The sequence below is a fragment of the Malurus melanocephalus genome, unplaced genomic scaffold, assembly GCF_030028575.1.
Source record: "Malurus melanocephalus ecotype Western Australia unplaced genomic scaffold, MMel_1.1 scaffold_24, whole genome shotgun sequence".
NCBI lineage: Eukaryota > Metazoa > Chordata > Aves > Passeriformes > Maluridae > Malurus > Malurus melanocephalus.
The window spans coordinates 2,849,852-2,864,081 of NW_026623256.1; the positions used below are offsets into that span (position 1 = coordinate 2,849,852).

The following is a 14,230-nucleotide window of genomic DNA, read 5'->3' on the forward strand; positions in this document are numbered from 1 at the left end:
TCAAACTTCTTAGAAGCAACTTACTGAAAATTAACAAAACTCAAAAAAACAAAACAAAATAAATCTGCATTTACCAAGAAGACAACAGAGTTAAGCAATSCACAATTATAAAGACAAAACTATGACAGATATAAACACATTTTCCCCTGAATTGCGTCCCCTTTGCCCTCTGCATCTGTACAAAATTCAATTAATTCATATATATATGACAAGCATTTTTATAATGGGCAAGAAAATTACTATTATGTTTTCATTATCATCCATCATTGTGGTAACATCTGGCCAAAGAGACAGTATGACTAAAACTGTGAATTTGAACAAGTTAGTTATGTAAGTGGGTTATTTAACTAACAGAGGCTCAGAGCACCAAATTTGTCAATTAGCTTGTCCAGAGTCAAACAGGGGATAAATCCCACTGCCTTTTTTATCCATGTGATACAAAGGATAATCTGAAATACAAAATGCAGCTTGTCTTACATATTTGCCCCCCAGATRTTTACATCTGAATATTTGTTGTTTCACTGTAGATTGTAGATGTGGGGAGTTCTAGCTGCTCTTTGGCTTCTGCTGGGAAAAAAACAAGCCATGCGTATAAATGCAAGATATGGAATAATTTTTGAGTTACATAATGTGCAATAATMTTGCACATCACGATTCATTCTATCTAGCCTATGTGCAGGCAAGAGGAACACTTAAGTTATCTGAGGAGATGAGGACAGGTCACAGGATTTCCCCAAATACATCCTGAATAGAACAGGGTAGTTTCCAGATGATGCTGATTTTTAGATTCCCAGCAATGGTGGACCTACAGCAGTGTCTGGTAGGCTGGGGGCAGAAAAAGGATCCACGGGGAGGCTAATGAATTCCTATTAGATTTCACTAATTAGCCACAGATCGGTTCTGGACGTGTTTCACCTCACTGCCATCATCCCCACCAAGTGTTCAGTTTCACACTCCCGTCCCCTTTTCACCTCCCCTGACTCATGCTCACCCGAGGGCTGTCGGMGTGCTCAGCATCTCCTTGATGTTCCAGACGTTGAAATTCATGTTGTTCTCAGGGCTGACACCCTGGCACGGAGCCCCCGGCCCACACCATGACCCCGGCCCTCATGGCTTCTCCCCTCCAGCAGTAGCCATGGTGCCACAGTGCCCTGCAGCGGGGAGGGAGATGGAAGAAAGTGACCTGCCCCACTCAGGGCAGCATCCACCTGTGTGCTGTGGCCGTGGGGACAGCCCAGGGGGACACGGCTCTGCGGGCCCAAGGCAGGCCTGGCCCGGGGCCCTGCACAGGCCTGGGGTGCAGCCGAACACTGGGCCTGCCCACCCTGTGGGGCCTGAGGGGCCTCGGTGCCCTGGGGCAGTCCCTGTGTCTCACCCCAGGGCTGGGGGCTCCTGATCTCCCCCCTCAGGGCTGGGGGGCCCTGGGGTCAGTCTGGGCTGAGGGTCCTTGGGGTCACTGCAGGCTGAGGGTCCCTGCACAGCCTTGAGAGGCCTCGGGGTCCTATGGGGGGTCCCTCGGTCTCATGCCAGGCTGAGGGTTCCTAGATTTTACCTCAAGGCTGGAGGGCCCTGGACCTCACCCCAAGGCTTGAGATGCCTTGACACCCTATGGGGGTCCTTGTGGTCACCTCAAGGCTGAGGATCCCTGAATCTCACCCTGTGCCCATGGACCCAGGATCAGCCCCACTCCAGTCTCTCCACAAGCCAGCCCTTGTCACTCGCCTGGAAACACAGCCCGGGCACAGGGGATCATCACAGCATGTGGGGAGGAAGACAAAGCTGAAAGCTCAAGTTCAGAACCTGCCACACTGAGGGCTGCTCCCATGGGAGCATGGCAGCCAGAGCSCCCATTTCCTTCATGTCCGGAGGCTGTGTGGTCTCTCAGGTAAATACCTCTGGCAGAAATGCAGGATTTAATTTCACCCATCAGAAGTATGACAAAAATAACCATCATCTAAACATTTCCCAGACAAACATTCTCAGATAGAGTTTTACTGCATTTTTTTCCTTGTGGTTCCGTATCCCCCATGTTTGGGAATATAAAGTGGGCAAGCTTGCTTGCCTATTTTTTCCTCCTTCAATTCAAAACGATTTTGAAACTAGCTCAAATGCTTGGTTCCTGTTTCTGAAGATACTCCATAAGCACTAAACCACTGCAGCAATAAGATTGACATAAATTTATGGATAGATCAGGGGAATTACTTACATTCCCCTTTATTCTCTTTTGCCTTTAGTATTAAACGCAGCCTGGAGCTCAGGGACATCAAAATAATGGCTTTTTTGATGTATATATCTGGTTTCCTAATCAAATCCTGCAGAAATAAAGCTTTCACTTTAGAAAAAAAAAATAATTCTGGCCTTTTACCCATGAAAAATTCACTGGATTGACTTCACTACATTGTTTTTGCTTGACATTACAGCACTAGAGTTGGCTTAAATAGTTGGATTAATCAAGGCAGCTTGATACCTCCCAGCTACATGAGAAGACTGATGGGTTGATTTCCTAGGACTGGAGTWGGGAATTGCAGCTTGGATTGAGTTCTTACTTCAGGGATGAGGTAGTGGCCAGGCTGTCCCAGGCAGCCATGGGCTGAAAGGCAAACTTTTCTCTAGAGAGCCAAGCTGACTGAAATGTTGATATTTATTGTGCTTGTTGAGTAAATAAAAGCCTTGTTCTGCTCCTGAACTGCCCACGGCTCTGTTCTACAGGGCAGTGCATGGCACTGCTGCCAAGAGCCTTGCTGTGCATCCAGGTCCTATATGGCCCTGCATCAYAAACAGTGATTTTCCATCATTTTATTGCTCACAATTGGAAAGTTGGCCCAGATCTCCCTGCAGAAGAAACTGTAGAGTCCTGTACCCGTTTACAGTACTTCTACTGCCATTAGAAAAGGAATTGCCGGTGCTTTGTACACTGGTGATAAGGCTCGGCATGTTATTTTAGGTACTTAAAAWAAACTATTCCTATTTCTGATGAGGCTGGAGCCTTCTGGTGTGAGTGTCTGGCAAGTTTGTGGAATATGATAAATGAGATTTTTGTATTTCCATCACTCCTGACAACGGAAAGAAATTTCTATACGGAAACACATTTTTTTAATTATAGGTCTGACAGCTACCTCCATTTCCATCTCCCCCATCCATAACACGCTCTGGGGAGATTAACCATGTTGCCAGGCACTGGCTCATAGCTCTCCTCATATCTGAAATGGTYTGTGCTTCTAGCATTAGGGAGGGTAGCCAGGTATTTGTAATCTTTCCTTTACTAGAAATTAGCAGAAGCTTCCAAGWGATAGACAGCAATATACTTGGTACATCCCTCATTTTTTTATCTTCATATGACATTTCATTAGAAACTCATAAGAGCTCTTCAGTTAATAATGTGTCAGTCTCCAAAAGTGGTCAGGACTCTCATCTCTCCATCCCTGAGATGTCCTTGGACRTCTTCCTGGTAACTTTTCTCCCCTCATTCGAATGAGATTCTGGTCCTGTGCTCAAAAGCGGAGATAGAAAAGAATGAGAAATCCACACTTAATGAGAGGTCACAGATTTCTGTCCCCCTCGGGTGGAGGAGCCAAGCCAAAAGACACTCTGGTGGTGCTGGGAAAGTGTGTGCAGGAGGCAAAGTACTGCTGAGAAAGGGGCAACTGTGGGGCAAGGTTCATCAGGTTCAYTACTGGAAACACCACAAGAGTGAGGGGCTCCTGAGCTGCAGCTTCCCCCTCCAGCATTCTCTGGCTCTTGYGGCAACCACTGCCTTTAATTTGGAAAAGCAGCCTTGGGCACCCCATCAGCAGCAGGGAGCTTGTGAAGTTGGCACACAGGGATGTCAATTCGCTGGTGACTCAGCGTCTTGATTTATCCCATACATGCGATGCTCCTGCGGAAAAATCTTATTAATCAGTGTTTCCAATGCAGCTCCATGATTTAGGGTCCCCCATGACTAAAGTTTTGGCAGAACTGGAATTATTACAAGCTCCTGGAAAGAGCTGTGGGGAGAGGTAGCAAAGTGGCAGTGAGGGGTCTGTCACCTTCCAGGACCCTGAGAAAGATAAGCCCACCAGGGTTGAGACCAGGTCAGGGAATGCTGTGCAATACTCACACAGGCTGGAGCACATTGTGCTCAGAGGAGGTGTCCCTCTGTCCAGCCCCCACCTTAGCACAAACCACTGACCTCCTCCCCCGCTGCTAATGCATCCTCCCGGCTCTTATTAGGGGCTCACTGTTGATGCTGGCTCTGGCACAATGGTGGTTTCTATGGCAACTCCAGAGGCAGATGCAGGGATGCTTCCAGCTGAGGTACCACCAGACCAGGTATCCCAAGCTGTTCCTCTCAAATYGCAGGCAAACGGCCATACAGCACATCAGGATGGACCCTGCAGTCACTGTGCCAGGTAGGTACCAGAGGCAACGGAGCAGCAACATGAAAATGTCTTGTGAATTCTCTTTTACGAATAATTTCTAACTTTTCCCATGCTGTGATGCCCCCRGGAGATGGCACAACCTGTCCCAGCAGTGTGCTGGATGCTGCTGCACTCTGATGGGATCCAGCCTCCTGTCTCTAGTGCYCTGCAGCCCACCCCAGAATCAAGCTGGCTGTCTTCTCTGAAAGGTCAAGCATCTATACTTGACATTTACCTGGGCTTGYGAGATCTTGCTAATGTACCAATGAAAGATTGAATCCCTCACCTGCTCTCTGCTTTGGGTATGGGACTCTGTGTAGCAGGTGAGCCCATAGTGCAGCGTAATTTAAGTGTCACCCTCCTTGAAATCACAGTGCACCCCTAAACATCACCTACAGACACAATCAGTATAGAACTCACCTTCCCTTCCTGGTTGCCAGTAAGCAGGATTGCAGTGCTCCTGCCTAGGGAAGCTGGACATAGTTGGACTCAGCTATCCCCCATACCAGCCACAGTCCATCCTTTTGGGATGGGGCTGTGGTGCTGCCCAGGAGACCTGAGATTAGGCATCCCTTGTTTGTTCTCAGCATCCTGGCAGCCCTCACCATTCCCTGCTTCTCTCACACCCTGGCTCCCTCCAGAAAAGTTCATCTCCTGCTGCTGCCTTCAACCCCACAGCCTCTTCACCGCCCAACACCCTCTTCCTGAGGCCAAACAGGAACAAGGTTGTGCCAAGGCAGGGCAGCCACTGCTCAGCTCCCCCTCTCCAAATGGGGGCTGGGTCCCCATAAAAAATTGCTCCACTCATCCTGGCAGTGGGGAGAACTAAAGTCACCCCTGCCCCACAGCATGGGATCACTGAATGTGGCCGTGGGACAGGTTTTCCTGACAGCATGTTTCTCCCTGGAGTAGGATAACCAGAGATGACATGACTCMAGTGAGATAAAATTCCACGTTTTATTTATTTGAGGTGCTACATCACCTCCCAGGCACTGAGCTACAGGGCACCTCTGTGCTACATGAGACATGGACTGGGTCTACGACGACACAGCACTCACTGCTACACACATGGCATGGACACGCCACGGCACAGACGGGGCCGGACAGAGCAGTGAGGCCAGCGACAGTCCTGCCATCGCTGCTCCCTCCACGCTGCATCCCACCAGGCAGGAGTTTGCCACAGCTCCATTGCCACAGAGCTGCAGGAGCTGGAAGGAGTTCCCAAAACTGCAGCTGTTCTGGTGCCTGGCATCATGGGACAGAGGCTTCCTGGAGCCAGGTCACCCTAGGTGAACATATGGCTGCTCACACACCCTGTCCCCGTCTTCAGGCACTTGGTGCTTGGCCAGGGCTGGTCCACAGGGTCCCACTCAGGGCACATCACGCAGGTGCAGAGCCTCGACAGCGCCACTGGGACCCTGGGCCACCCCGCCAATGATGAAGAGCAGGCTGGGTGTCGGGCAGCTGGAACAGGAGCAACGGCCAGTGGGCATGGGGGGCAACAGCTCCCACTTTTTCTGTGAGAGGCTGAACCCTTCCACTGAGTTCAGTGGGCAGGACTGGTTCCCTGTGGAAGACAGAACAACATCAGCCCCCATACAGCTCCCCTCRCCACCCCAGGCTCTGCCTTTCCCCCTCCAAATCCCTTTGATGCCTCTACARGAACCTTGGGCTGCACAGGCTCTGAGATCCCAGCAGCAATTAATGGGAGCACAAGAGGATTARCAAAGTCCCTACAGGGAAGGCTGCTGGCACTAATGCCGCACTGCTGGCTCTGCCTCCCCAAGTCCTCTTCACTCTCCCCTGTTCCCCRTGCCAGTACCCTGCAGGGATAAGGGAGGGCAGCTCCAGCTGCAGCAGGACTCAGGAACAATGCCACACAGCAGGGATGCAGCCAGCACCATTCCCTATTTCCCAGTGAKCCTGGGGGTCTGGCAGCCCTCACCGCAGGGCTGGGGGTGCTGACTGGCACCAGGCTCCCCAGGCAGCTCTTCCTGCTGCATCTGTTCTGCTGAGTGGCAGCACTAACCTTTCCCCAGCTCTCCCGGGAGAGGGATGCATCACTGCAGCCCTATATAGACGGGCTGAGCCACCATGGGCTGTGTGAGCCCAGCATGCTGCACATGAGCTGGAAAAAGCCTGGTTGGGGGGTGGAAGGAGCCAGTGGCAGAGTGGGGCAGATTGTGGGACAGGGCAGTAGGGTCCCCCCAGCACTTGTGAGGGCACAGAGAGATTTTGCTGCCGACAGTGTTGCAGTACCCCCCTGGCTTTGCACAGCCAACCTTGCTGCTGCCCTACAGACCACCAATGTGCCACAAAGAGAGGGGATGGGAACGTGGCCACACGCCTACCCCCAGCATTACCGAGGCCACCCACGGCCACCACTCTTCCTCCCAGGCATCCAGCCACGAAGTCAGCTCTCTTCTCCTTCATACGGATGGTGCGGCTTGGCTTTCTCCACACACCTGGGTATGAGAGGGAGTGAATATCACCCACTGGGCTTCCTCTCTACACATCGAGGCCAGGACATCCCCAGGTTAATCACTCCCTGGGACCAGGGAACACAGGGCAGGATTTCCCATGGGCACAAGGTGCTGATGTTCAGAGCCCAGATAATCATGTCCCTCAGGCACAGATACGCAGTCATCCTGAACTTACAGAAGGCGTTCCCACCCCACCCAGGGACATGGAGCTCACCCTGTGCAGGATCAAACATCTCCACGGTGTTGACGAAGTGGGGACGGGAATAGAAGTTGTGGGGCCCTGGCTGCTGCAGCCCCCCCAGGCTGAAGACAACTCCATCAGCCATGGCGCAGGCGGCGAAGGCGCGGCGGCTGGGCACACTGGGGTAGCGTGTCCAGCTCCTCGTCTCCACATCAAAGGCCTCGAAGGCGGTGACAGGCAGCTTGCCTTGCCGACCTCCTGTGCACGGAGATATTGTGGCTGCCAGTGCCCCAAGCTGGCACTACTGGTGTGCTCAGCAAGCAGGATGGGACCCATTGGCTGCAATACTGGGCAGCATGGAGCCACCCTGGGGTGCATCAGGTCTGACCTGGGGACAGTGGAAGGAGARGGCAGGGGCACAAAGAATGCTCGGTTTGCCCCAAAAGCACCTACCCAGGACGAAGATCTTGTTGCCCTGCAGGAAGGCTGAGGCCCCATAGCATGGGGTGGGCATGGAGGGCAGGGTCTGCCAGAGGTCCTTTGCTGGCTCATAGACTCGGACCAGTGCCTGGGGAGAAGTGTCTGCACCCATTCCCCCCAGTGCATAGACAGCCCCATCTGCAAAAGAAGCAGCARTGAGGCAGGGAGCAGTGCCGAAGGGCTGGGAGTGCCCCCCCCCGTCCCCTTGCCCTCCAGGGCAGGCAGCACAGACACTGCCGAGCCCCACAGACACTCGCTGCTTCAGGGCAGTCAGGGGGCAATGAGCACAGACAGGCCTGAGGATGGCAATGCCCTGACCACACTGGGACCCTCTTGCCCCCCTCTCCACCCTGTCCATCAGGCACAGAGAAGAGCACAAGGCCATTCTCTCTAATTCTCGGCAATACCATCTCCCTGGAGACACCATGGCAACACAGCCATACTGCCAAATCCTGCTCCTGCTTCCAGTGCGGCCGGCACCCCTGCCCGCTCCCATCACTATCCTGACATCTTGTCCTGCCCACCACGCTGCAGCATAGTCCATGCCACAGCATCCCTGTCCAGGAAGCAGACATGGGCACCAACCCTGGTAACTAGGCAGGGACCAACCCTGGCTCCTGGCATGCTGCGTTGTGCCAAGAGTCCAAGGATGCTCAGCAAACTTTGGGCAGGCATCACAACACATTCCTATCCCTCACCTCTCTGCACAGCTGAGATGCCCATGGAGGGCTGAGCCAGTGCTGCCTTCTTCTCCCACTTGCCCTCATCCACGTGGTAGACCTCAACGGAGGCAAGAGGGCTCTGCGCCGCATCCACACCGCCCACAACCAAGATCTGCTTGCCCAGGGCGAGGGCGGCAGCGCCAGCCCGCGGCGTGGGCAGCGGTGGGAGCGTGGTCCAGCGCTGGGCTGTGAGGTCGAGCACCTCGGCAGTTCCCAGGGCTCGCCCGCCGTCCCCGCAGCCGCCCAGCACGAAGAGCTGCCCGTCGCGGTGCGCGGCGCTGCAGTACACGCGCCGGGTGGGCATGGSGGGGAAGGTGGCCCACGCGAAGGCGCCCGCGCCCGCCGCCATGGGCCAGCTCAGCCGCCCCGGGGGTCCCCGGGCTCTGGCCCTGCCGTGCCGCCCATCCGGCCCGGCTCGGCACTGGTCCGGTTTTGCCCACGGCCTCCTGCGGGGAGAGCRTCCGAGTCAGCGCCCAGGCACCCACCACTCGCCCAGCCCCAGCTAGCCAGCTCCCCTCGGCGGTGCGACAGCTCCTGCCCCGCGGGGCTCTCCCCAATGCACCCTGGGGCTGCCTGTCCACCCCCTCCGGGCTTCCGATTGTGTCCCGCGGCCCCCTRTCTGCCCCCTCCGGGCTCCCACTCCCTGGGGCTCTCTGCCCGCACCTACCGCTCGCCGAGGTTCCCGCTCCCCGGGTTCCCACTACCTGGTACTGCTGGTACACAGCCCGCACTCGCTGGGACTCTCGCGCCTCCGGGGCTCTCTACTCTCATCCCCCGGGTCCGCACCCCCAGAGCTTCCCGCTCACAATCCGGACACCGCTAGGTTCCTGTTCTCGGCGCACCGTCCTCAACCCCGGCAGCCCGCCTCGCAGCCCCCAGCCCCCGGGAGTCCGGCGCACTGCCCCGCAGCCTGCACCCAAGGGTTCCCGCCCACAGCCCGCAGCCCGCAGCCACCGGCGTCCCCCGGGCTCCCGCTCTACCGCCTGCAAACCCCGGCGCTTCCCGGGCTCCCGCTGCACCGCCCGCACCCCTGGTGCTCTTCGACTCCCGCCCGCAACCCGGACGGCCGCCGCTCCGCCCGGACTGCCCGCCCCCCACCGCCCCGCTGCCGGGAGCGGGACAGGTGCAGGGACCAGGACCGGGACCGGGACCAGAACCGCGCTCACCTCTCTGTCCGCTCCGCCGCTCTCCCCGCCGCTCCGCTCCGTGCCGCTGCCCGCCCCAGGCCCGCCCGCTGCCGGTGGGGGCGGCGCCGCGTCCGCCCCGGCCCCCCCCCCGCCATACCCCGCTCCCCTCCGCCAGGCCCTCCCGGTGCCACCGGCCAGCTGTGCACCTGCCGCGTTCCCCTCGCCGGGAAGGAGCCACCGCAGGGAGAGGGGTGGGAGAGACCCTGGCTCTGCGCTCCTTTGCTGCATGCTCCCGGTGCCAGAGCCACCAACGCCGGGCTTATGGAGTCGAGAACCCACTGTCCTACCCTGGACAGGACCCCTGTCCTGCCATCACTGCAAGGACAGAACATAAGCTCAGCCCTACTCTAAGCACGACCTTGCTCAGAGCATCAGGAAAGGTGCACATGGGTCTTAAACCCTCCACCAACACTTTTGTCCCCACTTGGCTGAGCCAGGCAAATGAACACGCTGGGAAAGGCGCTTCCCACCCACCAGCACAGGCAGAGCCAAGTGCAGGCAGAAAACTCACACAGAAATGAGCTAAAAAGGTTTTCTTTAAAAACAGGCAGAGGTGACAAGGCATCCTCCAATAACACTACGCCACAAACGGCACCTGGGGATGCTGCTGCTAACACTGCACTCATCCTGGTGCTCCACACCAGCCATCGCTGCAGGAGCAGAAAAGGAAATGCAAACCCTGTGAGGCTGCCTGTATCACAGCATGATGGAAGGGACCTTCCTGGGGAGAGCAGGGGGACAGCGAGCCCCAGCCCTCATGCAGAAGTGGGCACCGTGGGCAACGCTGCCAAGGAATGGAAAACCTTTTCCTCCAAGAATTGCATTACACAAGCTCCCAGGACACTTGTGTTTGCGCATGGAGGCTCCTGATAGGATTGAACACCCACATTGCACATTGGAGAGGTAACAGCTTGAAGCAGGAGCCYGCCTGGGACTTTGCCTGCATGCAGCAGGAAGCAGAGGGTGTCCCAGTCTGGAGGCCCTCAGCCCCACGAGGTGGTATCACTGTCCATCCCACTGCTGGCTTGGGGTGTCCTTCTCCATGCTGGCCAGGTAGCGGTCATAGTTCTCCTCGCACCTCCTCACACAGCGCAGGAAATAGTCCTCATCGGCGATGGCCTCCAGCAGATTGGCTTGCACCAGRCAAATGTCATACAGCTCTGAGGTGGGCACGCTCCTGGGATTGCTGCTGCCCTGCTCCGAGAATACCTGCAGGGAGAGCAGAGCCTGACAGGAGTGCATGCTGGCTACGTGTCAGGAGCAGAGGGCAAGGTGACTCCAGCAGCAAAAGGTGAAATTTCTCCAGATTACCCTCTCTCACAGAAAGTGCCTTTGACTCTGAACCAGAATGTCACGCATATGGTTGGTGCTCCCTTAAGGAAACAGGCCACACCATGCAGCTGGAAGAAAACTGCTCTGTGGAGCAGCTGATTCCAGACAAACCTCTGCCAACAGCTCTTCCTTCAGCTGCCACAGGAGGGAACAGGGACTTCACCTTCTAATCTTCACCATGGCTCTGCTTAAGACCACCTGGCAATCTGWTTCACTCCCAGCGCTGCTCTGACACCAGCACTGACATGGGGACAGCCCTGCAGAGCTGGTGACGCAAGAGGAGGGGAAAATGGCATTCAACCTACTGATCCTGGCTGCAGGACAGGAAGATCCCAGCAGTGATGATGAGCCTTGCTGGGAAGATGCTTGGCTGCTACCCAGCCTGCCACAAGGTCTGCTGCTGCCGTAACTGGATCCTACGTGTGTGATCCAGCRTGGGAGCAGCCCCTGAGGCTGGCTGCATGGCTGCCACGAGATTAGCAGAGCAGCCTGACTGACAAGCCATGCAGGCTACCAATGCCAAAGGAGGAACTCGTTGATCAAATAACTTGAGGCTGAAATGCAGCAAGTGGAGTTGGGTGAGCTACGCTCCATCTGCTACAGATCTGCACGCAGCAGCCGTTGCAGTAGTTCTACTCAACCCAGCATGGCACAGACCAAAGCGTATTTCTGACAGGTCTGTCCAGGCAATGACAACTCCTGCCACCAGCTACAAATCCACAAGCTGAGAGAGCTTGTATGGAAGGGAATGTCCAGYAAGCATCCTATCCCTTGCCATTCCCAGGCTGCCTGGCAAACACTGCAGACAATTCACTGACGAATATGTTTTCCTCCCTGCACAGTTCTGCCTGCATAAACATTCTGTTTCCCGAGTGTGCTCCCCACAAACACTGCCCTTTCATTCAGATGGGYGACAGAGCTGGCAGCCCTGAGAGCAGCATCGCTGCCACCAGGCACGGGGCTGACTCAGCAGGGAGCAGAGGCAGCCAACACCTGCTGTGCTTTGCTGACAGCTTATCTCACCCTCGCTGTGCATCACTGCCACCGACACCAGTGGCACAGGATGCAGTGACACCAGGGCYATGCCTTGACCCCACCTTTGCAGCTCATGCAAAGGGGACAAAATATGCCTGACCTCACCAGGGACACCCCAAGTGCAGGCTGCTGGTGCCAAAGGGGCCTTCAGCCGCCTACCTGGGGGTGAACAATGGTGTCCGCATCGTCCAGCCGGATGTTGTCATCAATGAAGATGTGGTGAACATCAGAATCGTGGGGGTCTATCCACAGGGGCTTCCCACCTTGGGAAGAGAACTGATTTCTGGCCCACCTGAAACAGTACGTGGGAGAGGGAACAGTCAGGGGAGGGAGAGGGTGACAGCTCCCAGGTAATGGCAGACTGCGCTGCAGGCCCAGRGCACCCTCTGAGCCAGGGAAGCAGGATGGAGACTGTTCCGTCCTGCTGCCCATGGCCTCGTGGGAATGAAGCATTTTGAATCAAGGTGACAAATCAGACGGTCTTTGGAGAAAAGCAGGAGGTACACCTGGAGATGGGGACCTCAGGAAAGGTGTGAGAGTCCCATCAGGTGCCCACAGGCAAAACGGAGCAACTAAGTGATAGGGACCCCAACAACATAAAGACTTCAAAACTAGGAGCTATCCCAGAAATTCAGAGAATCACAGGAAAGAAGACAGTGCCCAATCCACTTCCTCCGTGCCCTGTTTCTCACCAGTCAAAGTGGTCTTGGAAGCCTCCAATTCCCTCAAAGGAGCTGAAGTAGTTGTAAAGCTTTCTTCTGTCTTCCCGCGTGGCCAAACGCTCTGCTCCCCGTGTCAGCACCACCTCTTTCTTGCTGCAGCGTATCTGGCCAGGGGTGAGGTCCACAGGGAGCTGCAGGACCACAGAAAATGGGGGAGGAAAGGTTTCCAAAGCAGACAGGTTGCTTCATGCACTGGCAGAGACACCAAACAGCAGGGTGGAGACTCCCCACCACCGCAGTGTGGGAGGAGGGTGTTGCAGAGATGACCGGAGGAGGCATGGAACATATCCAACCAAAAAATACCCCTTCCCCAGGTATGGAAAGGAGTGACCTCCTAACTGCATATTGTACCCGTTTCAATTTCTGCTACCTGTAAACATTCCAAGGAATAACTGAAGCATCTTCTAAAGCTCATTCCCAGCACTCCTGCCCGGTGTAATGCCAGTGGGAGGAGAGTGCGGCTGTGATCGGCTCTGGGCCAGGGAGCCCTGCTCTGCTGCAGCAGCCCCTCCTCRGGAGAAGGCATGCTCTGTCCAACCCGGGATACCCCAAGAGGAGACCATTCCACATAAGATCTGCACACACATGCTCCCCCATAGCTAACAGCTTCATCCTGAGAACCCGGTGTTTTTAAAAGCAGTCTGGCCAAGCAGTTGGACAGCAGGCTGACAGAAGGGGCTCCGTGGGACCAACTGGCTGCCTTTCCCAATCACCATGGACCCTCCGGGTGCCACTCACCGCCACGTCTCGCAGGGCGGGGAACTGGGGATGCTGCCCGTCCAGAGTGCTGCTGACGGCCTGCAGGACGCGGGGCAGGTCGGTGCCGAAGGTCCTGAAAACAACGGCGAAGGCCCTGCCGTCCCGGTGCAGCGTGTCCAGGAGGCGGAAAAAGGAGGGCAGGATCAGGTGGTAGCTTTTACCGGGGTCCCCCGGCACCGACAAGGAGTCCTGCGGTCGGCCCGGCCACTCCAGCAGCCGCAGGTGGCGGGCGTGGAGGTCGTGGAAGCGCCGTCCCGGGCCGGCCTCGGTGAAGGCGGGATCCCGGCCGTGGCGGCTGTAATAGCTGAGGGCGCCGGGGCACGGAGGGCGCAGAGAAGGGCGGTCGCTCACCCACTCCCACTCGCCTGGAAGAGATGAACGTGCTCAGTCCCCGCCACAGCCACACCGACTCCCCCGTTCCCCTGGCCCCGGCGCTCACCGGCGGCCCCGGCGCGGCCCCAGGTGACGGTGCTGAGAAAGGTGTTGAGCGCCGCCCGCGGGCCCTGCCCCGTCACCGTGTCCGCCACCACCACCGTGTTGTTGAGGTCCACGTGCAGCACCAAGCGCCGCCGCCGCCCGGCCCCGCCGCTCATCGCCCCGACACCGGCCCCGTTACCTGGTGACGGCGCCGCTTCCGCCCGCGCCGCTTCCGCCGGAGGCGCCCCCTGCCGGCCCGGGGCCCGCCCGCACTCCCGGTACCGCGGACACCGGGGCGTGGCCGGGGCGGGGCGGGGGCGGGACCGAACACTCCCCGCTCTGGGCGGGACCGCGGCCGCGGAAAGGGGCCGGAAGCGGAAGGGGGCGGCGCTTCCGGCGCCCCGCGGGCGGCCATGTTGGAGCAGCGGGCGCGGCGCAGCGGCGGGCGCGGGTTTGGCGGCGGCCGGTAGGTTGGGGCCGGCGGGCCCGGGCCCCGCGCCGGCTCCCGGGCG

At 57.0% G+C, this 14,230-nt stretch overlaps 3 protein-coding genes across 3 annotated transcripts in view; 1 reads left to right on the forward strand and 2 right to left on the reverse strand.

Moving 5' to 3' along the window:
- Positions 1-5,324: 5,324 nt before the first annotated feature.
- KLHDC8B (kelch domain containing 8B) lies at positions 5,325-9,483 on the reverse strand. The gene is made up of 6 exons (XM_057390328.1): positions 9,433-9,483; positions 8,243-8,712; positions 7,518-7,682; positions 7,098-7,322; positions 6,764-6,865; positions 5,325-5,967 (listed from the first exon to the last, which is right to left on the reverse strand). Exons 2-6 carry the CDS (start codon positions 8,613-8,615, stop codon positions 5,771-5,773), a joined length of 1,062 nt encoding a protein of 353 aa, XP_057246311.1. The 5' UTR covers positions 8,616-8,712; positions 9,433-9,483; the 3' UTR covers positions 5,325-5,770.
- Positions 9,484-9,971: 488 nt separating this feature from the next.
- Positions 9,972-14,009, reverse strand: LOC130589143 (uncharacterized). Its single transcript, XM_057390334.1, has 5 exons — positions 13,741-14,009; positions 13,281-13,666; positions 12,513-12,673; positions 11,980-12,112; positions 9,972-10,662 (listed from the first exon to the last, which is right to left on the reverse strand). Exons 1-5 carry the CDS (start codon positions 13,892-13,894, stop codon positions 10,456-10,458), a joined length of 1,041 nt encoding a protein of 346 aa, XP_057246317.1. The 5' UTR covers positions 13,895-14,009; the 3' UTR covers positions 9,972-10,455.
- A 100-nt stretch (positions 14,010-14,109) lies between these two features.
- The window catches only part of CCDC71 (coiled-coil domain containing 71), a 6,487-nt gene continuing 6,366 nt past the window's right edge, over positions 14,110-14,230 (forward strand). Inside the window, exon 1 of the mRNA XM_057390326.1 lies at positions 14,110-14,184. The gene's annotated coding sequence lies outside the window, so the exon portion shown is untranslated. The remainder of the gene's footprint in view (positions 14,185-14,230) is intronic.